Source organism: Mytilus trossulus, chromosome 4 (assembly GCF_036588685.1).
Source record: "Mytilus trossulus isolate FHL-02 chromosome 4, PNRI_Mtr1.1.1.hap1, whole genome shotgun sequence".
NCBI classification, from domain to species: Eukaryota; Metazoa; Mollusca; class Bivalvia; order Mytilida; family Mytilidae; genus Mytilus; species Mytilus trossulus.
This window is the reverse complement of record NC_086376.1, coordinates 53961332-53988681: the sequence shown is the minus strand read 5'-3', so window position 1 is coordinate 53988681 and position 27350 is coordinate 53961332. Positions and strand designations below refer to the sequence as shown.

The 27350-nt window shown below is 30.7% G+C and overlaps 2 protein-coding genes across 4 annotated transcripts; one reads left to right on the top strand and one right to left on the bottom strand.

The window, feature by feature from the left end:
• Nucleotides 1-1835: 1835 nt before the first annotated feature.
• LOC134715525 (condensin complex subunit 2-like) lies at nt 1836-22496 on the bottom strand. Of its 3 annotated transcripts, none has more exons than XM_063577755.1 (17): nt 22373-22496; nt 17450-17691; nt 17175-17262; nt 16604-16690; nt 15949-16078; nt 15048-15121; nt 14269-14524; nt 13419-13507; nt 12709-12847; nt 11603-11699; nt 10837-10964; nt 9892-10124; nt 8637-8747; nt 7320-7484; nt 6398-6502; nt 5661-5834; nt 1836-4576 (listed from the first exon to the last, which is right to left on the bottom strand). In XM_063577755.1, exons 2-17 carry the CDS (start codon nt 17689-17691, stop codon nt 4520-4522), a joined length of 2175 nt encoding a protein of 724 aa, XP_063433825.1. In that variant the 5' UTR covers nt 22373-22496; the 3' UTR covers nt 1836-4519. The 3 variants fall into 3 exon arrangements, with proteins under 3 accessions (XP_063433825.1, XP_063433828.1, XP_063433827.1); XM_063577758.1 differs by lacking the exon at nt 22373-22496 and adding an exon at nt 22319-22339; XM_063577757.1 differs by lacking the exon at nt 22373-22496 and adding an exon at nt 19781-19938.
• LOC134716677 (uncharacterized) lies at nt 20110-23593 on the top strand. The gene is made up of 3 exons (XM_063579682.1): nt 20110-20915; nt 21218-21399; nt 23562-23593. The coding sequence occupies exons 1-3, from the start codon at nt 20329-20331 to the stop codon at nt 23591-23593; spliced, it is 801 nt and encodes a 266-aa protein (XP_063435752.1). The 5' UTR covers nt 20110-20328.
• The last annotated feature ends 3757 nt before the right edge of the window (nt 23594-27350 follow it).

Here is a 27350-nt window from a genome sequence, read left to right as displayed (position 1 = left end):
TAGAGCAAAAGATACTCATTTGAGAAAAAGCTCACAGGTGTCTGTAACTCAGTACTATATTAGACCAGATTGTAAAGGCTTAACTGTCTGCTGAACTTTATGTTGTCAATCCTCAAGATCAAGGTCATATGAAACCTGCCTGACAGACAAATTCACCTTTAAAAAATCATTCCACACACCAAATAAAGTTGATATAGTCAATAGCACATTTTTTATTGCACAAAAGCAAAAATTAAATCCAAATCATATATACAATTCTAAGTTCTTTGACTTCAGTAATTATATGTCAGAAACCCATTATGTGTCAAATATTTAATTACAATCTAAATTCAGACCTGTATCAAGCACAAATATTGTGTCCATTTTCCCCAAACTGTTCAGGGTTGGACAACTGGGGTCGTATCCAGCTGGGTTCTGAGAAGCAATTGGGTTACTTTGTTTCAGTCTGACAAGGATCATCTCACTTTGATGTCCTTTACAAATTACATGAATTATCATTTGGGAAACTTGCAGTTAAATCATTGTCTTAAAAAATTTAAAATCCGTAAAGCAGGGGAGACGATTTGGAGTGCACACTTAGTTTTAAGCAGTCACTCAACAATAAAATATGAATTAAGACAATGACCATGCCAGACAAAAACTTAATAACATCAGGCATCTGTATTGAATTATCCAGGTCTTCTACCTTTTGAAATATAAAAGCTTTATTCAAAAGAGAGGCTTAAGATAGCAAAGCTATTGTCATTCAAACTGAAAATTGGAAAATAAACTGATAACACCATGGCTTAATAGAAAAAGACAAACAGGAACCTCACCAAAAACTTGGTTGATCTCAGGTTCTCCTGAAGGCTAGGCAGATCTTGTTCCACATGTGGTACCTATTATGTTGATCATGTAGCACAAACCAGCTACTAAGTCTAATTTCTGTAGGTCATATTCGGGAATAAGTTAATACTTGTCACTTAAACAGCTCAACAAACATCTCAATGTCTCATATTCCATGAAATGTGGCTAATGAGACTGAATTAACATTTTTATCTGTTCATAATTTTTGTTAAATTAGCACTGATATTTGTTGTAATGTTTCGTTAATAAATACTACTTAAACTAACTTAAGGTGGTACCTAACACTACAGTTAAAATCAGCTTAGAGTTTTGATCATGTTGTATTGTTAAAGAAATATTTAATTGGTGTCTGTCTCTCTAACAGCTATATAGCCAATGATTTTTTTACAAAAAAGTGTGGTTCAAGGTTTTTGATTTCTTTTTGCCAAAGGGTGCAAAGAAACTATTTTGAAAATTTTTTATGAAAATTAAACAAGCCAAATTTATTTCAGTCAAGGTGTTTGGTACCACCTTAATCAATCACTACCTTGATCAAAAACTTGAACTTGGAGCAATCAGAGGGTCGGACAAACAGACGAACAGATGCACAACCGAAAAAAACATAATACCCCCTAGGGGAGGCATAAAAATCATGTTTCCAGAGTATTATTAGACAACTTCAAGCTACAATCAAGTAGATATTAATTCTTCAATACAAATGTGAATACTTTGTAACAAACCTTATAAGTGTGAACTGACAAACATACAGGACAGAGAGGGGATAGGCGGGGTCCTGATCCCGAAATACCAGGCTTAAAAACACCAGATCCCGAAATCACTGCTTAAAAACACGTAATCCTGAGGTCCGGAAATTCGAAGAAAAAAATTTCTCTGACCCTAAAAGGGTCAGTCCCAAATTCCCAAGCTTAAAAACCTCCCAGAGTCCCAATAAAGGTCCTATCCCCTCCAAGGTTGATACTATAGACTGGGCATATAACAGAAAACAGATATTCACCTTTTTTAGTCACTTTATTTTAAGATTTTTTTTAATTTCTGCTCCTACATTTATATATTACGATGTATTTACAACCACAACAAATGTATTGCATAATTTTGTAATGAGCATGATGTATTCTGATTGGTTAAAATTTACAGTTAAGAATATCTTATTATGAAGTAATTTAAATGAATGCATAAAATTGTCTCGTAGATCTTTATATATAAATATATATATAGTAAGCAAAACAAATGAAGCTATGTTTTAAGTTAATGCATTTATTTACAAATGAACCTACTAAATGCAATATTTTTTTTCATGTACTGTGAAGTCATATGACAATTTCTGAATCATAAAACAAAACACAAAATTTGCTATACATACTTAGGAAGTACAAACAAAAATAAACATAACTTCCTTTGAACTACACATAATGATATCACTAAATACATTCAATGTGACAATCTTTCTTTCAAAGCAGGATTAGATTGATGAAAAAAAGTAAGATGAGGTGAAGGTAAAAGGTAAAGGACTTTAGCTGGATTCAAACAAAGATTGTTTGAGTTCAAAGTCCAATTACTAAATATGACAGTAAAAACTGCAGCTTTTTCTCAGTATTTTGTCCAAACTCTGGAAGTCAGTTAAAAGTTGGATACAAGTGTGTTTGAAAATGATGAAAAAAGAACATTTTCCCAAAAAAAATTATATATGTATACTTTTTTTTAACAAAAATCTTTCAAATAAATTAATGCCTGTGTTGATATTGTTATGGTTTATTTTTCTATCAAGATTTCAAAAGCAATTTGAGTCTGTATTTTTAACAATACGTAAAATCTGTGTATGTTTACAAAGCACAATTGACTTTGAATAATTCCTTCAACGTTTTCCCAAAGAAAATACAAACAATGAATGTAAGATAAAGATATCAATATTTTTTTTAAATACTGGTGCATAATTAAATATCACACCTGGGCACATGTGTACTAGTTTGAACAATGTGGTTCTATTGATTTTTCACTCCAAACCTTTTTAACTACTTTTTTCAACAAAATTTATTAGATGCAAACCAGTGAAATTTTAGAATTTACTCATTCATTATTTCACTTTTAAGACTGGAAACGAGGTGGCTGGCAAATTGTCAGGTCAAATGAATATGTTAATTTTTTTTACAGAATTGTCTTAAATTGTCAAATCTATGTCATATGTCTGTTTCAGGCTCAGCACAAACGGACTTGAAATATCAGTCCTGTCCAAATAATAAGACCATTTTGGAAGACATGCTATGGTAGCTATCTTAAAATTATGGAATCAATTTATGATAACAGGAATTCATTTTACCTCCATTCACATCCACAATTAGATCTATACAGATATTTACAAGCAATATAAAGTTAAAATACATAAAAATGAACAGTAAAATATATGCTAATGAGAGGAAGACCAGTGAATGATGGAGAGATAAAGAAAAGATAAAAGAAAACATGGTTGTACAAATGAATCTGATAAATGAGTTAGCACAGGATGATAACAAACAAGAAAATATATGTTGTGCATTTCGATATCACAAAGAACTGTGAATAGATTGAAAAATTGAACAATTTATAACAATCTACCTGAGAACTGAAGTAATATATTTTCAACTATCAAAGTAATTTTAACTCTTTCAGAGAAGAAAGGACCAGTTATTAACTTGAGTGAAAAGTACCATGAAATACTATGCTACATGTATGAACAAATGAAAATTATTTTTTTTTAAACGTGAAAATATGAATGTATATGTTTTGTATCTGAAATCATGTCAGATGGGAATTGCTACATCCCTTATTAACTACTCCCCACTTCTCAGTTGTAAAAATAGAAATGTTCCCTCATTAAAAAAATAATTGTGAAATGTTTTTAAAGATGAGTATTTTTAATGGTTTTTTCGGTGGAGATGGGGAGTGGGAGGGATATTTCACATTAAAGATTTAAAGATCCCTTCTTATCAATTGGGTGATCAATAGCCCATGCATATTTTCATTCAACTACTTGAATTAATTAGCTTATGATTATATTTATCTTTTTACTAGCTGTGCTGATGCATCACCATAACTATTTCAATATGTATCATTTAAATCCATGACTAATACAAGCCAACCTTGAAATGAAATGTACCACTATTTAGAACAGAAAGAATTTATGAAGAAGAAAATTCTATTATATACAATGGACATACATTTAAAATGATTCAATTATTTAAAATAAAACAAAACATACTACATTTAAAAAGTAATAACATTATTCATAAAATATCTGAACATTAAATAGTGGTTTGTTGATTCGACACCTGAGAGTAAAATAATGACAAACTATTTCCTTAATCCTATACAATCAGCATCTGGTGTACATGTATTTACTTATTGTAAACATCATTACACAATATTTTTCATAAACAGTAAAATAGAGAAGGTATATTTCTACATTAGATTAGCATTGTTCAGAAGAACCTGAGTTATCTCCCCCTAATCACATAATATTTTATATTCTTCTTTTTTCTATCTCTGATAAATTTCTGGTAAGTCTAGTGACATTTCTCTATCAATTGCATCTTTAATTTCCATGTCAGCTGCCTGTCTTTACAATTGATGAATCCATAGTGGTATATTATTGTGTGTACACAATTAATTGTTACTGTATAATATGTTTTTATAAACACTTTCACACGTCCTGAGAAATTATCAAGTCTTTCATATCACTATCTTCTATTTTCAAATTCTGCAAAATATAAATCATAAGTTTAATTTTAATGATTCAAAATGTAAGATACATTGTACATGGATGGCATCAACCTATTATAATGATTTAAAGAAATAATTCTTGGAAGTCATAGATTTGTTTTCATTTAACAATGGGTTGGGCATTTACATGTATATACTATTATATTATATTTTACCCTGAGCGTTAACCCAACCCAGGTTAAAAGAAAACAAATCTACCGTTACCATGAATTATTTCCATTCTAATAGGACAAATTCTGTAATTTTTTAACCTTGAAAGCCCTATACATACGATACTGTTTTGGCTGTTCCATTTTACCTGATTTTGATAATATAAGTAATAAAATATATAATTCAAGGATTATTTTTTTTGAATCACATTTTTTCACTTATATATTTTCTTCCAATGTAATTTTATTTGTTACGAGGCTTACAAGAAGCTTCAAAATCCCTGGCATTTACATTTGATATTTTGTTACGGTAACATTTTTGTGAAGTCACCTTGTTTCATTGCATGCCAAGACAGTAACATCATTTCACAGATTTTTTGTTTATGAAATTTTACTATGAAAAATATATCAAAATGGACTGATTTGTTTATTTTGCTGAAGAATAGAGATAAATATATTGTATCTGAATCTTAGACTTCTTAAACTGGGGATTTTGCTGTCAAAAATTGAGAATATCTGGCAGAACAAATAAGGAAGTCAAAACGCAGTACAGCCATTTTTGTGTATTACTGCATTTGTACTCAAGGTAGATATATTGTGATTATACTGGTTGATGATAATAGGTCGTTATATTCCAATCTCTGGTAATCTTTATAACAAGTTGCAACAACCAAAAAAACATTTTAACTTGTTCAACAAAAAAACATCTGACATTTCAAACCTTAAGATTTTCTATCCCATGAGTAGATTACCTTATGTATGAACATAATTGACTGTCCTAAGATAAACTTGGCGTAAAGTTCATGGATGGAGGTTACAGATGTATACAAATCATAAAATTGACAAAAATACAATTGTGTGATTATGAGATTATTTGAATAATACTACAATGAAGAACAAATGTTTAATCACCTTTTCATTCGCTAAATGTAATAAACAGACAAATGCTATAGGAACACTAAGATTTTCAGCTGTCTGGCCTGACACTCTTTTTGGTAGTTCTGCTAACAGGCTGGTAAATGATATTGTCTTATCCATGGTTTTATTTAGCTGATCTGTTACCATTGCACTTGTTCCTGGTTTGTCCTGTATGAAAAAAAAATCACACAATCACTATGTGGACAAATATTTTACATATTAAACAATAAAAGAACAAACAGTTGCATGAACTGTCATTAAAAGTACATCTCCACTTGTGATTTATTATCAAAAACATATTTCATGCTTTATATAGTACAAAACACCTTGACCAAAATTAATTCTCATAGAAATATTTTATCTGACACTTTGACAAAAATATAAAAATTTAAAAAAAAAAAATGAACCACAAACTTTAACAAACACTAATTTTGATCCTTGATCCTTTGATCCTAATATTTCCTTAACAATAAAACAAGATTAAATAGTTCAGCTGATTTTTACAGAATTATCTCCCTGTAATGCTATGTACCACCCTTAAAAATGGTATATAAAAGAAATTATTGTCCAACTGTAATTGAGCGATAGGAAGATAAAAAAAAAAAATAACACAATACAATTCATACTCCAAATAATTAAAAGACACATATTTCACATGATGGAAGGTAGACAACAACTTATGGAAGCTAAGTAGTATTATTCCAGTTACAACAATGACAATGTATTATTACCTTTTCTTCTTCGGCTTCTGTTAAAATGTTCCATATTGTTTTCTTCAGTCTTTTGACATCTAACTTCTTTGCTGTTTTTGCGTACCCAATATCAATCTTTGCAACCTGTAATATTCAATGTAATTTAGTGAACTTGAATCTCTGATCTATCATACAGCCACTGGGACATTATATTGAATTTGTAATGTTTTTATTTTGCTGACGTTCCAAATTTTTTTTTAAAGTTTTTAATTTTTAATATGGCACACTTTCTAGTATACATTTCAAGTTTCAATTTAATACCTATAAGCAGAATAAATCAGATAACAATGATGTAATAGATTTAAAAAAAACAACAAATAAGTTTAAGGATCACATTCTCTTCATGAGATCACAATAAGAAATAATATTAAAACAGGCTAAATGAATTGGTTGTCAGAACCTGAAGCATATACACATGTAGTTCATACATTGACAAAGAAATATTTTAACATTATGTTTTTTAGGACAAACAACAAATCCGAGTTTGTCAAACCATGTGCTTTATATTATCTAAGTCTCCATTGATAGAAATTCCAGTAGATTTGATTATATTTCACAAAACTCAATTTTTTGCCACTTTGGGCAGTAAATGTCAACATTTCATTCGAAAAGTTCTTCATTCTATTCAACTTTCTCAAATGTTTATTTATTATATTGAAACATTTTCATCTTTAAAATAATAACCTTGTTAATAGGGCCAAATAAGGCCCTTACTTCAACAACCCATTTTGTAAATAGAATTTGGATAGATATATCATTAGGAGTGCAGTTTATTTTATACATTTTACAAAATGTTGCTGACGATATTCTTTAAACTTATAATACCTGTAGAAAGGGATGAGTTTATTGGTAATAAGAAATAAACATCTGAAATAGCTTTATAAATTAGAATAAATCTTACTTTTCTTGGAACATCCAGTAACTTATCACCAGTTAACATTGTTCCATCTAAAATAGTGTCATTAACCACCACTCCTTGCTGGGAATCATTGGTTTCTTGAGAGCACCCATCTGCTGTGAAGTTGAATCCAAACTCACCATTCTCGTCATCATCGTCATCACATGGCTATTAATAATCACAAAATTTATAATCAAAATATAATATGAAATATAGGAGATTCTAATTTTTTAATGATTTTTTTGTTTGTTATGTACATCCTTAGGTAGGTTCTACAACTGTGTGAAGTTTCATCAATATACATCCAATTTACAGAGTAGTTGTATGATATACTATAACCACATAATGCAATATTGAAGTTATTATTAAGCTCAATTTTTTTCAATTCAACAGGTAGGATCCGGATTATATTCCTTAATGCACATCCTAGATTAGTCTTCTACAACTGTGTAAAATTTTATCAATAATCATCCAGGTGCACCAACTCCAGCAGGCCTGGATTGATTTCTTTAAAAATGTACATTATTGTTTAGATTGATAAAGCTGTGCTCTCTTTTGATCTTTTCAGAATTACAGGACTTGTCTGATTGAAGTAAAATTTTTACATGTATCATAACTTAAATTTATTCTGATTGAATAATTGGAAACTTACGGAATGTTAAGAATTAATGAACAGTGTTTGATTTTTAAAAGATTCTGATCTGTCATTCCAGTTGCTTCTGATTAAATGCCTTTCAATATCACAATTTTACGTTAGCTACTAATTCAGTATACACAATATTAAAGGGTGTAACATGTGTTTAAAACCCAGGTGCTGTGGATTCATTATTTTTCGTTGGATACCAATTTACGTGGATTTCGTGGGTACAGATGAACCACAAAATTTAAATGTTTAATGAATTACATATTTTCCATAGGCTTGTTTGCAGACTTTGGCAGAACCATGAAATTAAATGTCCATGAATATGTAAGGTTTGTCTCAATCCCCGAAAATTGGTACCCACAGTATCTTCTTGAAAACTTATGGAATCCCTTTTGATCACAATTTATTCAATAAAACTATCATCTTTACCTTTCATTCAGTCTTCTTACAACATTTTGTTAAGTAGTAAACTTTTTTGAATTTTATTATTAATTTTAAAATTCCATGGCAAATTTATTAAAACAATCTAAAAAATCTTCAAATCATAACCATAAAATAGTAGAAACAACATCTACAGTTTTCTTCCCAGATTTTTCATAAGAACACTGATCTAGTTAATTAAAAAGTTGACAATAATTTAAGGAATGTCAAAAATATAAAAGTTTATTGAACTTTACCTCGTCACCTCTTGGACAATAATTTTCCATATCATTTGAATTATCAAAATTGTAGTTGTCTATTTCGCCATCAACATCAACGTTGTCATTTGTATTGTTCTGTCGCTTTATCTGAAACAAAAGAGAAAAAATAAAATTATAATCAAGTGTACAATAGTCTATTTGATTTTGTCCAAATTTTTAAACCGCTTCTGATAATTGCCATAATCCAATGTCATGATATTGATTATGTATTCATTCATTATACAAAATCAATACAGGAAGAATCCAAATATGTCTTTTAAAAACTTATTTTCCTTTTAAACAAGAATGTGTCCTCAGTATACGAATGCCCCACTCGCACTATCATTTTCTATGTTCATTGGACCGTGAAATTGGGGTAAAATCTCTAATTTGGCATTAAAATCAGAAAGATCATATCATAGGGAACATGTGTACCAAGTTTGAAGTCGATTGGACTTCAACTTCATCAAAAACTACCTTGACCAAAAACTTTAACCTGAAGCGGGACAGACGGACGGACGGACAAATGGAGGCACAGACCAGAAAACATAATGCCCCTCTACTATCTAAGGTGGGGCATAAAAAACATTAACTTTATACTTTAAACTTTAAAATATTTTTTAAAGAATATTTTTTTAGCTATCACCTTCCTAAATGCATATCTTAGCTGTATTCGGCCAAACATTTTTTGAACTTTATGTCCTCAGTGCCCTTGAACTTCATACTTTATTATGTTTTTTAACTCTTTTACTTTCAGCATTGTTGAGTGTCAGTAATGAGTCTTATGAAGAAAAACATGACTAGCATACAAAATCATTAGTCTGATATCTTTGATGACTTTTTTCACAAATCACAGACACAAGAGTAATTTGATATCTTTTTTCTACATTACTTTGGCTCAGAGAGTGTACAGAGAGCAAAGAGATCCATTAAGATTTAAGTCTTGTAAAACTAAATAAAAAGCATTTAAAGAGAATTTTTAATTTTTATAAATTTAATTTCAAAATATATATAACCTACTGAAGTGATAAAAAATAGGAAGTTTTTACTTACATGTCACTTTAAACTTTTATGGGGGATTAAATATATCTTTGTGAGGAAAATGAAGAAATTCAAAAACTTAGGGTTACTCATGCCACAGGAAGACAATGTCTCCCAGTTATCCTAGTAAGTTTATATCATTTTGTTTCATAAGCGTCTACGCTTTAATATCTGATACTTTTTGTTCAATGTTGCTTAATAAATTACTTACCATAACCTTGGTTTTCTGAAATAATCTAAACAACTTATCAGCATCATAATGTAAATCTTTAGGGAGTGTGTTCTTCTTTTTGCTATGTTTTATCATTGTTGCTTTTGTTAACATTGTTGCTCTAGATGATTTGAAGTAACTATCAAAGTCTATTTGTTGTTCATAGTCCATTTTAAATGGTTCTTTCTTTAATTTCTTCTTTCCTTGTTCTGTTTGGTTGACTAATCTTTTGTCTGGAAAAAAAGTAACTAAGTAAGTAAGTAAGTAAGTAAATTTTATTAGAGTTGGGCATGATATGTACAATTCAACAAGGTAAACATGAGCTTTGCAGAGCTCTTAACTGACTTGATATTTAAAACAAATAACAAAATATAAGCACATTTGACAAACTCCATATACAAATAAAACACATGCATAATATAATAGCTAAGCAAACATGCATAAATCATAGCAAGCAAGCTTAAAATAAGGGAAAAGCAAATTTTGCTTTTACTGGCATTAAGACAAAAGCTAAGCAAATAAATAACATAAAAGCAAACAATAAACAGAACACAGGACCAGAAGATTCCAGCTCTGAGACAGCAAAGTTATTGTTTACATGAGCTACAGAAGCAGTTTTCTGAAGAACACCATGTAGAAATAAAATGTTTGAACTGTTGTTAAGTTGAGAGGCTCTGTACATGGTTAGGCAGGGAGTTCCACAACTTTTGCTGCCTCAAAGCTAAAACTCCTTTTGCCATACCTTGTAGTGTTGCTACAATATATAGGAATTTCCATAATGGGGGGTTGTTTTACCTTTTGATCTTGGTGGTTGTACTTTTATTTCATAATGAACTGTTTATTACCATCAACTCCTGAATTTCACATTACTGATATTTGAACATTATTTTTTTACATCATTTTTGTTTTCAAAATTAAACACTATACAATAATGATTATATATACCTTTTGATAATGGTTTTATTTTCCAATGTGAGGGTCCTGCCCAAGCTCTCATTAGAGTATTATTGAAATAGGAGTAATCAGATGGTGCTGAAGCTAAAACTGATAGCAGGGTTCCAGTTGTTCCATGTCTGAAAAAAATAATAATCATGTAATACCAGTGATCAAGAATTCCCTTTTCCCATCATCTATGGCAAGTTGATTTAGGTCACAGGAAAGTGGAAATTTGAACATTTGTTGTCCTTAAACAAGCAAAAATTAATTACAGAAACTATATACAAATCTAACCGTTTGTATTCTTTTATTTCAATTAAAGTCTCAAAGTGAGATCATTGTTGTTGGTGTAAATCATTCAGGGGTTCTAGGGTCTAGGGGAGGAAAATGTGAGTATGTGTATCACGAATACTGCCATAAATATGTGTGCCGGCTAAGCATGGAAAATCAAAAACCTTATAAATCAATTGCATTTTGGCAACATGTTCAAATTTTCTAATGTATTCATCTTAATTGTGCAAAGAAACCCATTCTATCAAAAATTTAAATAAGAAAATTCAAAACAGAAAGAATTTGATCAAATGGCAAAGGAAACCAATGAAAACAACTGTCATATTCCTGACTTGGTACAGGCATTTCCTTATGTAGAAAATAGTGGATTGAATGTGTTTTAATAGCTAGCTAAACTTCTCAATTGAATGACAGCATAACATTCCATTATATTGACAACAATGTGTGAGCACAACAAACAGGCATAATAGGTTTAAGTTCTTACTTGATACTTTCAATGGTTTCTGTGATTTCAGCAGCTTTACCATCACCTATTGTAATTCCATTATTTTGATTCTCATCATGTACACTGGTATCGGATTCTGAAAGATTTATAAAAATGCAGTAACACTAAACCTAACATATCCACTATCCAGAATATGATTATACCATAACAATTACTTTATCATGTTGCCCCTTGGTGGAGCATAGGCCAATAACAATATTTATCTACTGCCAAATCAAAAACTTAATCGTATTGCCCCTTGGTGGAGCATAGGCCACTAACACTATTTATATACTACCATATCAATAAAATTGTAAAAAAACAAAGCGGTTTACAAGCATTGTGGTGGTTATTAATGATCGATTCTACATCAGCAAAATACATATATATATCTTTATTCTCACAAACCAAATTACAAAGGTATAGAGATAATTATACATATTTTAATACTATTACGAAAGTAGATAGAGGCATTCACAATTGTTCACCCAGAAAAGTTCAATTTGTTATTGATCTCCTTTTATTTAAGTTTACATATTTCGTTCAGTTCTGTACATTTTTGGAATTCATTCAGTAATCATTAAGTAATTAAACTTCAATGTGTTTGGTCTATTTCTATAGTAAAATACAATACATTGTTTTCTACAGTTATCAAAAGCTGAACAATTAAAAATGTAATGATATTCATCACCAATGGCATCTGAATTACACAATACACACTTTCTGTTTTCTCTTGCTATGTTTTGCCATCTTCCAGTTTCTATTGGAAATTTCATGTCCAAGGATTGAAATTTAAGAAATAAGGATATCTGTCTGTCATCCAAAATATTTAAATATTTCTCAAACTCCAAAAGTGTCTTTAAATAAACGATAATGTAATGCTGGTGATTCCTGTAAGCTTGCTAGTCATTACAGAGGTTGATTGAAAAATGTTTTCTACAGCAATGCTAAACTGTCCTTAAAAATACCTGGTATTTGGGCATGTTTATATTCTACAATCTGTTTTTTTCGTAAGTTACAAATTGATTATTTTTACATGTTTCCAAATTGTATTTTATCCTTGCAAGCTATAAAATAGTATGTTTAGCAATAGTGAATGTAGATACCTGCATAATCATTATCAGGAAAATCTCCACCCATATCAGGCATATCATCATTATCATTGTCAGCCTCAGGGATGGGTTCATGTTCAGCATTCATGTCAAACGCATGGTCTCCATTGTCTTGTGAGTGAACTGTGGTGTCCTGAAAAAAAAATGTTTTCATGTATAAATTAATTTAATGGCATCTAGAAAATTTGCAGTTTATCAATATATTATTAACAGTAAATAAAAGTTATAGTCCTTTGCTGTACAAAATACACCTGAGCATAGTGATTATGTTTCATGAACTGATACACCATATCCTTTTCATGTCTGTTATATAAATCAAAATATTATAGTAGGCTAATGTCGCTACAAGGCAGCACTCGCACCCGCAAAGTGGAAAGGGATTAATATAAGTTGTAAAACTTGTTTCCCAATCCACTATAAATAAATATGTTTAAACTAAATCAAAATATTATGATATATAATAAATAATCCATGGTGATTTGGTTTTCATACATTAAAAAAGTTTGTAACAACATCAAATGGCATTACTTTTGGCTTATAATAAAAAGATATAAAATGTAGAATTCTTGCAAAAATTATTTCAGTAGGATTAAGCATGTATCTATTTACAATTAAGCAACATAATTTATACAACACAATGTTTAAGTTTCAATGAAAAATATATTAACTTGAGAATATTTAAACAGATGAATATAGAACATTACCTCTGCATTTTCATCCCAATCCATGAAAGTAAAACTTGAAAAAGATGGACAAACTTCTTTTGACTCTAAATTTATACCTCTAAACATTTCTGTAAAACAAAATGAGAAATTAAATTAGGGTCATCCCAAAAAGGATTTATCATGTATACATATAAGGGATTGTATTCTGTAATATTTCATATATGTTGTGATAAATCAACAAAACTGTGGTGCTTTCTGTATAAACCCATGGAATTATGAGTAGTCATGCTACCCTTTTTATAAGTGTTCAGTAAACAGGAAGTTGAAAAGCAATGAATGTAAAAACACATTACAGTGTTAACATGCTTTCTAAAACTTGATACCTTAAGTCAAGGATTTTGGCTGTTATTCCCAAAGAATAATGCAACAATAATTTCATATATAGTCATAATATGCAAGAATGTTCAGTTTGCAGAAAGTGGATGAGCAATGAATGCACTGTCACAGTATAGCATGCTCAGATAAAGCTTGAAACCATATTTCTGAGATTCCTAATTTGTTTTTGTGTAAAAAACTGGAGGCTCTTGAAAGAGCCTGTGTCGCTCACCTTGGTCTATGTGAGGAAAATTTCAAATCATTAAGTGTAAGTACAATTTTTTCTGTGAAAAGGAATTTGATGATTACGGAAAGTGAAAATGAATCACAGATTACAGCTTGCTCACATACACTTTGCTTACATTTTCAAAGCTCTGCTTTGTAGTTCTGAGAAAGATGAATGATTATATGTTGGGATAAAGAGACAGGAATTATACATGTACGACAGATTTGATCTTTTCATTATAGTACTCGGTACTATCTATGCATTTTATTTTATCTTATTTATACAAACCTTTTATATCACTTAAATCTATAGGTTTATTTTGTGATGGTTGAATTTCATCCTCAGCATTTACTACAGTACTTGAATCTAGGACCAGTTCCTGGTCATCATTGAAGCACCGTAATGTATTATGTAGCAATCCCATGGTTCCTCCCTCATCAAAAGCCTCTGACATCAGTTGAAACATTGGATCAACTTCAAATGCCAAGTCTACTTTAGCAGCTGTAATGTTCTTTAGATTTGTTTCTACTGTTGTATGTTTTTTCTGAAAGTAAAATTTATGGAAGTGATCATTTCGGTACTTCTACATGTTCTAGTAAGAAACAAATTATTCACGAGTAAAAAAATCTGATTTTTTTTTTTTATTAATTTTGATGGTTCAATGGAAAGTTGATCAACTTTGCACCAAAAAAGTTGTTAAGATATAAGAAATATAATAATCAAAATCTTGGGAAATTTTATCAGTGTCTAACTTCAAATATGTCTGTGGTGTTCTTTCATCCTTTTTTTTTAATTCCCACCTTAACTAGTCTATTATTTTTTTTACTAATTTCAATCACCTTATGACTGATTGCTTTCTGTTTTGGCAGTTTTTAAAATAAAGAAGCATTTTAAGCTTGTTCTATACAGTGCAAATCATATAAAAATTCAAAGTGCTTTGTTTAAAAATTATTTCTGTAAATGGTAAAATTCCACATGCTTAAATGATAATAAAGCCTTTTTTTTTAAAAAAAATCTAAATAAAATACAATCGTGTTCACCAAAAATCTGCTGAGAGTGAATCTTACTTTTTTCTTTTTCTTAATCTGTTCATTTTCTGGTGTATCTTCATTATCTGCCATTTCATCATCTGCTCCTTCCTCTAAAAGAAAACAGTGTAAAGTGTGTAAATATACAAAGACATTTAACTCCCACGGTATGATAGGGCTAAAATAAAAGTCATATTGAAATTAAGTTATAGTAAAATCTGCTATCAATAAAATGGCATCATATCTGAAACTCACGAGTATAGTGGCATTAAGATATTGATGTAACTTTAAGATCTTATTTTGCAAATGTAAGATACAATACCCCCTTGCACAACATCAAAAAAATATTCTGTTATGTTGTGTCAAGTTCTCTATCTCATGGAATTTTATATCATTTCTATGTCAAAACAAGTGACATATATCTTCTGAGGTTAAGATTGTATTGTATCGGACAAAATATTGTAGAACACTTCATTTTTTAAAGCTTGTGTGTCATCGATTGTCATTTTCTGGTTTTGAGAAATATATGTATAGATAGAGCATGTCAGATAAACATGATTAAACTTTTAGTTTAAGCAAACATAAGATAAGTAAATTAGAGACAACAGATCATTTTTTGAGATGCAATTTGATGTCAGTACCATATTCATTAGCTGTGCTTAAAATAGAACTATCTTGAATTAAGAAATTATTGTATGCATTTAATATCACAATTGTTGATCGATGCAAAATTTGAGCAATTGATTGATTTAATTTCTGGCAAAGCTGCATACTAATAATGTGATACTTACCCAATTGATTTAAGTATATAAAATGTTACAAAAAATCTGAATTCACATTTTTAGTTGGTTTCCTAATATATAAGTAAAATTATTTACTTATAACTATGGTAAAGTGATACAGATAGTACATTTTCCAAAATTTTATTTCAATTACAAACCTCCATCATCCTGTTTAGATTTGTCTTTACTGGATCCTAACCCAGACAATACTTTATAAGTCTCAGCATGTATAGCATCTACTCTCCCTGCGTAGATTTTAGCACTAGCATCTAATGTGGTACTGGCAACCTACAAAAATAAGTAAATACTAAATAAACAAACAGCCAATTTGTGATAATAGCAATCATTTGGTCCCCGAAATTCACTGCATCAGTAGTAAAATTCTGAACCTTTCAGATGTATGCCAAATTTATGGATAATTATATATATCACTTTTCACACATGTCAGATTGTCTCTATTTCTGTATTAAAGGTTTTCAAGACAATAAATAGCTAAAAATTGCATTTTACCCCTGTGTTCTATTTTTAGTCATGTTGGTCAGCAGGCAGGTTCATAGGAAACATATTTTAACTAGATACCCTAATGATGATTGTAGCAAAGTTTGGTATCAATTCGCCAAGTTTTATGAGAGGAGAGGATTTTGGAAAAGTTATTGGACTCCAACAAAGGACCCCAAATGACATGAATGATGGGAAAAGCTCAAGTGGCCCTGTGGGCCAGTTGACCTAAAAAAGGACAGAGTTGTTTTTGTTTTACATTATTTATAATACCATTGGAGAAACAAATCTGAATCTGTAAATTATCTCAGTTACCTGAAAGTTTTCTAATTCTTTTTTCTTGACCAGATCTGACATATAATCTATTAAATGAAGTCCAAAGGCATTCTTGGAATTTATTTTCTGGAAAAGAAAATGTTAATACACAATATATAAATAAATACCAAAACATATCTGACAACTACTAAGTGATTTTGTTTGTGTTGTTGGATTGCTGTTTTATTGGTTTTATCAATGTCTCATTTTATTCGTACACAATAAAGGTATTGCCACAAGGAAGTTTCTGCAAAAATAAAACCTGTATGTGTTTTTTATGAAATTATAACAAACTTCTAAAACCTGAAAGTTAGCAAAATATCGAGTCAGGTGAAAAAAAATAAAACTACTGACACCAATGACAATGGCTTTAAAAGCTTGAAGCCATTTTTACAATGTTTTAGGAGTGAAAACTGGAGAATGAAAGTTAAAATAACTGTAATTTTCAAATTAGACAAAAATTAGCAGAGCAGAATCAATATGAAATTGAAAAAAGTATGTATAACTGTTTGCTGCTGAAAGATGGAATATAGCAATAAAGGATAAGGATAAAAAAAAATAATTAACCTACATTTTCTGCTGACAGCTTTATACAGTTGGTATAATGTTCTGAAAGTTGATTAGCTGTTAATCCATGGCTTGATGAGACAGAACTTGGCCTGTGAATATAAATGAGAAAAACAGATTAATACACAATGCAAATATAACCTATGAATAGCAAATACTGACTAGTGCCTAACAACAACAACAGAACTAGTTAAATGGATAGTCATTAATGCCAAACAATGTATAGAAAAGTTGGAATATCCTGATAAGGTATATGTAGACAAAAAACAAACAATGTACCTTTCTGCAGGTGAAGCAGGACTCCCAACAGTTTGTTTCAATTCTAATGCTCTGGAGCGACGTCTATCACGCTTCTCAGTACCAGCATCATATTCTTCCATATACATAGTCACAGGACTATCCATTCCTTTATGTCTGCTTGTTGATGGAGACACAAAACTACCAACTGTATTACTAATACCAGACCGTTTCTGTATGGCTGGCGTTGTCAAAGGAGAGAGGACATCTGACCTGCTTGGCATCTATAGAAAGTAGAAATTGGTCAATTGTTAATCAATATAAAGAAGTCACGCTAGCCAGACTTTGGTTCTCTAGTTTTTCTTAAATGCTTTGTTGACAATTGTATGATCTGAAATCAATTATATGCTTTTTAAATCAGAAATTGATTTTGATCATAGAAGCAGCTTGAAGGAATTTATTTGAGTGGAAAAAATAAACAAGTTTTTTTTCCAGTGAAACGAGTTACATTCTAGATCTGTCATTGATGACCAATGTACATGTATGCAGCTTGGAGAAATCAGCTTAGTGCTTTTCCAGAATTAATAGTATGGGGGAAGGAAGGCGCTTTTATTAAAATTTGATGGGTGGTCATTATTTAAGAAAGATTACTTGAACATTTTAATGAAATATTCAATTTAAAATGAATGCATTTTATTGGTTGCCATCGACTGTTGTCTCCCCCTATGGTCAGGTGGTTGTCGCTTTGACACATTCACCATTTCCTTTCTCAATTTAATAGTTGGGTCATATAAAATGTGCCTCCCTCCACCCCCTCCTACATTTATTTTTGGAACAGCCCTTATGGTTTATTTAACCATCAGTGTCCATCACCTATTGTAAAATTGTGCATTTCAAGTTGCAGAAACCATAAATACATGTAAATAAACAAATTGTATTTGATTGTTTATTGTCAAATGTACACAGAAACAAGCTTTCATGGCTTTATACTTGCTGAATGGGGATATTTTTTATTTGTCTGTCTATACACAGGATTTCCCCAGTTAAAATATAAAATTGCAATTAGTGACAAATTGATAATGGAAAAGTCAAGCCAAACCTCAGATGTATAGAATTTATGTAATCAAGTTCATGTACTGTAAAACTAAAAAACTGTCTTTAATATGTTTAATTTCCTCTCCCTATAAACAGTTGTAAATTTCAAGTTGTAACAAATATGTCTCTTACATTGTACCTACAGATTTATTTAATACATTGACAATAATTGGCTGTTAGAATACACCTTTTCGCTATTTGTCCATCATTACTGGACAAATACTGGACATCACACAAGTTCCCATAAAATTTTGACTTCATATTAGAAAATATCTGACGCCACAATGGAAAAGTAATTGTTGTATGCAAGGCTTTCCCTTGAAATTGAAGTAGTAGGCTAAATTACAATTTAAGGTGGCTGTAACTTGTTATTTATTGGTGTTCGAGTTATTCTACTTTCATTTTTAACCTTGATTCTCTGAACACCATGTGGGAAGTAAAAATGAACTTCAAAAGATACTGTTTTCCAGATTCTGACCAAGATGATCTACTTCATTTTCTTTTATTTGACTGATATTATTCCATAACATAAAATTGTCATCCTACATGTATCTGATTGTCTTCACATTCTTAAAGCCTTTAAATAGACAATTAATAAGTGACCTGAATTCATGTGAACTATATTTAGCCCAAGGTAAACACTGACTTTTCATCCTTGTTTATCATGACCGCGACTTTGCGACAATAAGTCGCTCAGCAGCCTGTAAACATTTGAAAAAGTTTTTTCTTTTCTTTTTGAATTTATATTTTTGTCAGTGAAGTAGCCGGCACTTGAAGCCACTGTAAACGGCGAAAATCAGCCATCTACCGGCTACTTTGGAAAGCCCTGTGTATGATGTCAAAAGTTCAAGCAGTACAGATTCTAAGGTCAAGCGGTAATAGCGATAAGGTGTATTAGGTAATACATTTGTCAAGAGAGTATAAAGGATTTTCTCCTTTAGTATCAGGGCAGATTTATTCTATTTGGAGAGCCAGGCCCAAATTCTTATGTTACTTGAACATGCATGAAAACAACAGGATGAATTAAAAAAATCAATATGAATATACATGTAGAGTGCCAATCATACTCATAGACATAGACTGTAGTGTTGACTGTATGCATTATAGTTAATACACAGACAATAGGAATATCTTAAGCTTAAAGTCTTTCAGAATTCTTTATCCCATTGAATTTAATACAAAAACACTTTTTTCTTCTACAAGTTCAGGAATAGTAATTGGTTACATTTTTTTACTCCTGTATCAGTTTATGTATGCATTAAATGTAAATGTACTTACTAAACAACCCAATAATTTGAAAAAAGTAATGTGTTGTCATTCTACATATTTAGCATTAAGTAACCATTGTTCAACATATGATTGGCGAATTTCATCAACAAAATTCTGATTTGCTTCAGTACATGTGCAGACAATAATAAACTGAAGAATTATTAAAAGGGAGACAACTGTTAAAAGATTTAAAACATTTTGAATCGACTTTCATAATTTGTGTTTATCTGTTTCTGTTGGTCTACATTTCTTACTTGACATGTTATATGTTTCTAAAAAATCTTAAATGTCCAGATTATTCATGTTTATTATTAAAAATTGCTATAAATCGATTTATACTTGTATCAACACTTAACGTCATTTTCAATATGGCGGCGCAGGTCAAAAGGTCGTAGGGGAAAACGTCAGAGTTCCGTATCTAGTGTAAACAATATGGCCGCCGTGATAACGTCGAAGAAAGATGTGAAGTTCTGAACTTGTTTTGATACAGTTTTACACGATTTTATTATACTTTACCTTTTATATATTTGACATTTGATACAATTTTACCTTTTATAATGGATACTACTGACCAAAACACTTCTTTAGATGATTTTTTAACCTGGAAAGTGAGTGCTTTGCGAGACTACCTGACCAAAAGAGGTTTTACGAAAGACGGTACAAAAAGTGAATTGGCGGCTCTTTGCTATTCGGCATCTGTTTTAAAAATTGAAATCATTCCATCTTCTTTTGAAATTATAAAAAGCAACCAACTAGATTATCAGAACTTGCTAAAAATAAACGGTCAAGTTTTATCAGATCCACTTAAGATCCATGATAACTGGTTAGATGAGAAAAATGGCATGAAGAAATTTCCACCAGTCTATATATCTGACATTGTCAAGTACTTGAGTGAAAAAAATACATCTGGTAAAATGAAAGAGATTCTCCAAGACTATAAAATTGGCAAGGCTTATGAATATTTTAAGAATGGATTCTTGCAAGAAATATTCTACCATAACATTGATGCAAGATCCAAGTACTGTTTTCTTAGAGCCAAATGTGTGCCTTCACAAAAAATAAAAGAAGAAGAACATGACGTCTGGGTGTGTGTTGAGAAAGCAACAGGAGAAATTGGATCATCATACTGCACATGCACAGCAGGGTAAGACTTGGCATACTCATGTTAATCACTATATAATGTACAGTCAAGTTCCTTGAATTAAATGCATAGAAAACTGTGTGGAAGGGTTCAAAATAGTACAAAATATAAGGCAGCAACCATTTGATTTTCTGATTTTAAAAAATATCAATAAATTCAACCTTTATATCTTCCATTTCTTTATAAATTTAAAACTATTTACTGTTTTGTCAATAAAAGTTATCTTGCTGATTGACTTGCATAATTTGCTATAGTATAAATACTAGGTTATTGAACAAGATCATTTATTAGTGGGTTTTTTTCAGCTTGGGTGGAACATGTAATCATGTGGCTGGACTCCTTTTCCGAGTTGAGGCTGCAAACAAACTAGGCGCATCTGCATGTACTTCACTTCCCTGCACATGGAAAGTACCATCAAAAATAAAGGGAGTGAAGCCAACCAAAATTAAAGACTTAAGAATTATCAAGTCAAGACATGGACAATCAGGTATGTTTTTTTTAATAACCAAACATGAGAAAATTCTATATATTAAATTTGGCTACAATTTCTGTTATATAACTACAATACATGTACATATGATCAAGTATTTTAAAGGTTGTGTACACTTTAGATGTCTTTAAATAGAATTTAGTACTTATAAACAAGTTATTACATACCATTTTTAATTTTTGATATTTTATTAGCCACACTAAGTTTTTATTTCCATACTGCGTTACCAATCCTTTTCTTATGTCATTGATTTTACCAGAGACATAATACATGTACATGAAATATGTGTCTCTGATTTTACCATGGAAACTATCCTCAAACTAATAAGGCATGTAATGAGATTTAATATAAAAATAAAGCAATAATATTTCTTAAAAAAACAAGAAATTACCCTTCTGGTGGACCCTCTAAACAATTATAGCGATCCCTATATATTTGTTTGCGATAAAATGGAGTAGTACTAGGGTCATAAACACGGAAATAAGTCACAAAAGTTAAAATATTTTCGGTAAACAAAGTAATCAGCTGGTAATTGAGACCGTGACCTACAACAGTGTACAAGTACCTTGTCACGGCTTGTGTAGGACAAGAATATGGTTTTGCACCTCAGAAAAGATATACACTGACTAAGGTTTTGTATTTTTACTAACCTAATGGAATATATAACTAATTAAAAGGGTATAATTTGCTAGATTTAAGACATTTGGCGGATTTGCAACTCAATCGACGACCATTGTTTATTATTACGTTCTCAATGATGTAAGCGGTTTTTCCCCTTTCACCTTTGACCGGGCCGCTTACGTTCCTTGTGTTGATACAAGTATTGTGTTATTCATAAAAATTCTGAAGTGAACCCGTTTTCATTTGACTTAAACAATCTTAAAGGGTGTCTAGTTTGCTAATTTAAGAGACTCACTGAGAATATTTTGTATTTTTGTTAATGTGTTTTGTCAGTTACACTAAAAGTCACCTTTTGTGTTGTTTAGAACTTATCTATTGTTTTGAAGTTTCCGCCATCCGTATTGGTCTCGTTTGTGTACGAGAAATTGCGAGAAATAGAGACATACTAAGACATTATTCGCATTTCCGTGTTTGCCTCTGAAAGATGGAAACACGTACTAGTATTAATAGATCTTAATAGTTTTGATCGTCAAAACGTTTCAAATTCAACAAACATACCAAAAGAAAGAAGCAAAATAACAACATATGTATCTTATTAGTATCCATTTAAATTTTACTAGTAAAAGCACATCCTTACAACTTTACGACAAAAGAGATGATTTCAGCTTTCCAGTTGTGAACTTTCCATTTCTAAGTAGCAACATTCCAGCAGCACCTGCATACGGGGTACATATCTCTCAATTGATACGATATTCCCGTGCTTGCATTTCCTATCATGATTTTCTTGATAGAGGGTTACTGCTCACAAGGAAGCTATTAAATCAAGAGTTCCAAATGGTGAAGTTGAAATCATCCCTTCGTAAATTTTACGGACGCCATCACGAGTTGGTTGACCGTTATGGAATAACCATTTCACAAATGATATCGGATATGTTCCTCACGTCGTAACTACAATCCCCTTCCCTTTCATGAATTTGACCTACCGAATTAGACTATTTACCGGATTTGTAATCACATAAGCAACGACGGGTGCCGCATGTGGAGCAGGATCTGCTTACCCTTCCGGAGCACCTGAGATCACCCCTAGTTTTTGGTGGGATTCGTGTTGTTTATTATTTAGTTTTCTATGTTGTGTCATGTGTACTATTGTTTTTCTGTTTGTCTTTTTCATTTTTAGCCATGGCGTTGTCAGTTTGTTTTAGATTTATGAGTTTGACTGTCCCTTTGGTATCTTTCGTCCCTCTCTTATTCCTGGGGTAAACAGTAAATGTTACTATTATCATTGTCTCTTAATAGATACTGGACGATATATCAAAATACCACGAAATGAAAGAAAATGTAAAATATGTAATATCTTAGATGATGAATTTCATTTTTTCTTCAACTGTAAAATAAATAAAAATAAAAGAGAAATCTTTCTAAAATATTATATACAAAAATATGTAAATTTTAATACATTTAATTTTACTGATAAACTCGTGACAATACCAAATCCATCAACACTAAATGATGTAAAGCAGTTGTTTCTTTTATTAAAGAGTCATTAGAACTGAGGAAAGGAGAACAGTAACTGTTTTTATCATAATTCTTATAATATTGTCGAGTTTTCATTGCGTTTGATTATGTTTGTTTTGTCAATGTATTTGCCATAACCAAAATTGGTTTTTGTATGTTTTGCAAATTAAGAATTACTTTATTATTAATAACACTCCACAATTGTATACTATAAATCACGTATTATTTACAATATTCACGAATTCCAGATTAGGTATTGATTTAAAAAGAAGAAAGTGTCTATCTACATTAATTCTTAGTGTGAATGCAGTATGTAGTGTACTATAGCAATTTGTTCTTAACTTTATGAGAGCCACAAGTAAGATTAGAAAACACTCAGTAATATGGTTTCACTCTCTTTAAATCAGTAAAGCATATTATTATCAAGGCTGCTGCAATTTTCTTCAAAATATAGATACAACCTTAATTAAATATAAAGATTGAATATAAAAAAAATAAAAAATAAGATGATATAGTACGTATGCCAATAAGACCGTCAACTGTAATCCATAAAGACTAGAGGACAAATATGTGAACAACGTCAGGTCACCACAAAGGGTAATGTCCCAAGCTCTCGTATCCGCCGCGTAATCTGATCCAGAAGTGATAAACTGGGTTTTCAATCGTAAACAAAGTTTATATTGAATTTCATTTTGGAAAAATATGAGTTCTTTTATAACAAGATGTCACCATTTTCCCTGAATTTGTTTCCATCGCCGAGTCGCGGATGCAAAGGTGTTAAAAGCTAGAGAAATTTTGAAATGTAAATAATTGCTTGTAAGTGGCTTCGAACAGTAACATAAATAATGTGGCGGGGGTAACATGTTTGTGAAACTCACTACTCCCTATAACCTAGTGTAGTAGTGTATAATCGTCACATCGGAACAAACTTTAAAACTCCGTTTAAAAAGTTGACTCATAAAAAAACCCAACACATAAACATATAACAAAAAGAATTAAAAAAGACATTGTTGATTGATTGTTGGTCGCTTTACGCCGCATTAGCACAAAAAAAAGGACATTGTAATCATATCATAGATTTCAAATTGTTGTCAAATGATATACTATAAAAAGGAGTGGGGGTACTAATGGCATTAAAATCTAAACACTATAAATACATTAAGTCAGAACTGAATATAAAGTCAGATAAGATAAAAATCATTTTTTTTTTGTTGTACAAAAGACAAGCTCTGAATCAAGTTATCTTCTTGCTTACTGATGTCCTGTAATAAATGATTCCTGTAAATTCAGAATAAGGACTGCTAGATAAGTGTCTAAAAGTTTAGAACGAGAGCAAACTCGTTTAATTGATATATGCAAATATGAAAATGAAATTATTCGGGATAAGGCAAAACCTTTTGACCTAACGCTTGCACGCATACTAAAGCTGTTAAGAGTCGTTCTCAAATGAACAGCAAAAGGACAGTGTGCCAATCTTATACACTTAATCAACAAACCAAAATTCAGAAACAAGACAGACATACTTTAAATCACTTTTTGACAACGAATACAGTACACGCATTTTAAAAGAATTAAAAAAGTGCATACGACAATAGTTCAATGAAATTATTCAAATATTCAAATTTTCATATTTTTTAATCGAAGAAGCAAACACATAGTCCAGAAAATAAATTTCAAGTCAACAAAAAAAACCCACCTAAGAACATATATAACACTATACAATATAAATCATCACTGGTATACTATTTGAGTCTGGTGGAGGACCGTGAGGGTTCTGTACAGGAAATTCGTTTCAGTACATACTGATTGAAAATAACAGCTAGTACTTTAGAGAACAGCCCGGATTTTCCCTGATATTCAACATTTAAACCATGTAATTGATTGTTTATACAAGCAATAAATGATTAGGTTAAGTGCTTCATTCACAGTTGGTGTCCACTGGTGTTATCAAATGAACACAGATGGTTAGCTGGTCAAGATTATTTAATTTTCATATCCTCTGCACTAAATACATTTTATATTCTTGTCTTAAAAATATTCTCAGTCAAGGTATTTTGAATGAAAAAAATTACTTTAAAAATGCATTTGAATAATATATAAAATATAAAAAAAAAATCTTTAGGATTTCTGCAGCTAATTTGGAAATGCAATGATAAATGTTTTTTTAAATTTAGCAAATTTGATATTTTTTAATATTATACCATTATAAATAGGGTTCAGGACCAATCCAGTCTATCTTATCATAGTCCTTCGTAATTAATTCCATTTTTCATTTGCATATATTTGAAGCTGGTATCTCAGTGAAGGATAAATATTTCTTGTTAAAAAAGTTTTTATGGAATACATTTTTTAGCATTTATTTTGATTTTTTTTAATTCCCACTTGCAAGCTTATAGTATATTTATTGTGTGTGTATATTTAGAATATAAATTAAAAAAAAAGCTGGTCTGTGTTTCTGATACTAAAGGAGGTATTTCGACAGAGACATATAAATACATGTTAGTATACATGTCTCTGATTTCAGTTACAGTCACATATCATCATCTGGTGGTATCCCTAACCTATATGTTTCCTTTCTTGTAATACTTAGAATGGTTTGAATTTGGTTTCACTTATGGGGATACTCCAGAGGCGGATTTAGACCCCCCCCCTTTTCTGAGAGAAATTTGATTGATTAATAAGGGAATCACTGAAGCCTGACCGGAGCAGTCTAAGGGGTGTCTTCCCAATTGTCCAACTTTTTTAAATTACAGGTAAAAAGGTAATGAAATTTTGTGGGACAATCGGGAATATGTTTGTGGGACAATTGGGAAGTTTAAATGTGGGACAAATGGGAACTGTTTTTTTTAGAGTTCAATTTGTGTTTAAAGCGTGTTGCAGTTAATCAACATGATCAAAGGTTACAATTCAATGTAACTTATAAAATATGAACAAAATAGAACAAATAATAGTATTTACATATTTTATTTTGCTCATAGAAGGTACAATTGACGTATCATTTAATATAATATGAAGTCTTTTCAAAAATTAAAACAAGTATGGTCTAAGATGCATATTTTTTCTTAATTATTTTTTATTGACTTTGAACTAGCGGTCAGTACTGTGAGTACTATCAGATCTGTACTTAGTGTCTTTGTTGTGGTGATGTCCCAAGTCAGGAGCCTGTAAGTCAGTGGTTGTCGTTTGTTGTCGTGTAACATATTTGTTTTTTCATTCATTATTTTGTACATAAATTATGCCATAAGTTTTTTCGTTTGAATTGGTTTACATTAATGTTGGGGCCTTTTGTAGCTATGTGGTATGGGATTTGCTCATTGTTGAAGGCCCTGTGGTGACCTATAGTTGTTAATTTCTGTGTCATTTGGTCTCTTTGGGAGAGTTGTCTCATTGGCAATCATACCACATCTTTTTATTTCTTATGGAAGTCTGGCTCTTCTTTATTATTGGTGAAGAGTCCTGTTGACTGCAAAAACAAAGGGAAAATTGGAAAACAACCTTTAATAGTGATTCTTGGAAAGGCTGATCTGGAAAAAAAGTTAATGCAAGACCTTGAAAGATGTATTTCATAAATCAGAAATTATTTTTTTAATCAAAAGTGTATCAATCGAATGTTTAAAAACATTTTTTTTATATTTTCATAAGATTAATATTAAATGGGCAATAATTAATTCTGGTTTATTTAGCAAAACAAACAACAGTTGCATTGTTTATCTAAGAACATTTTACTACATGAAATAATGTGGGACAATCAGAACTTTTCATGTGGGACAATCAGAACTCTAAAATTTTAAAAAGTGGGACAACCGGGAATA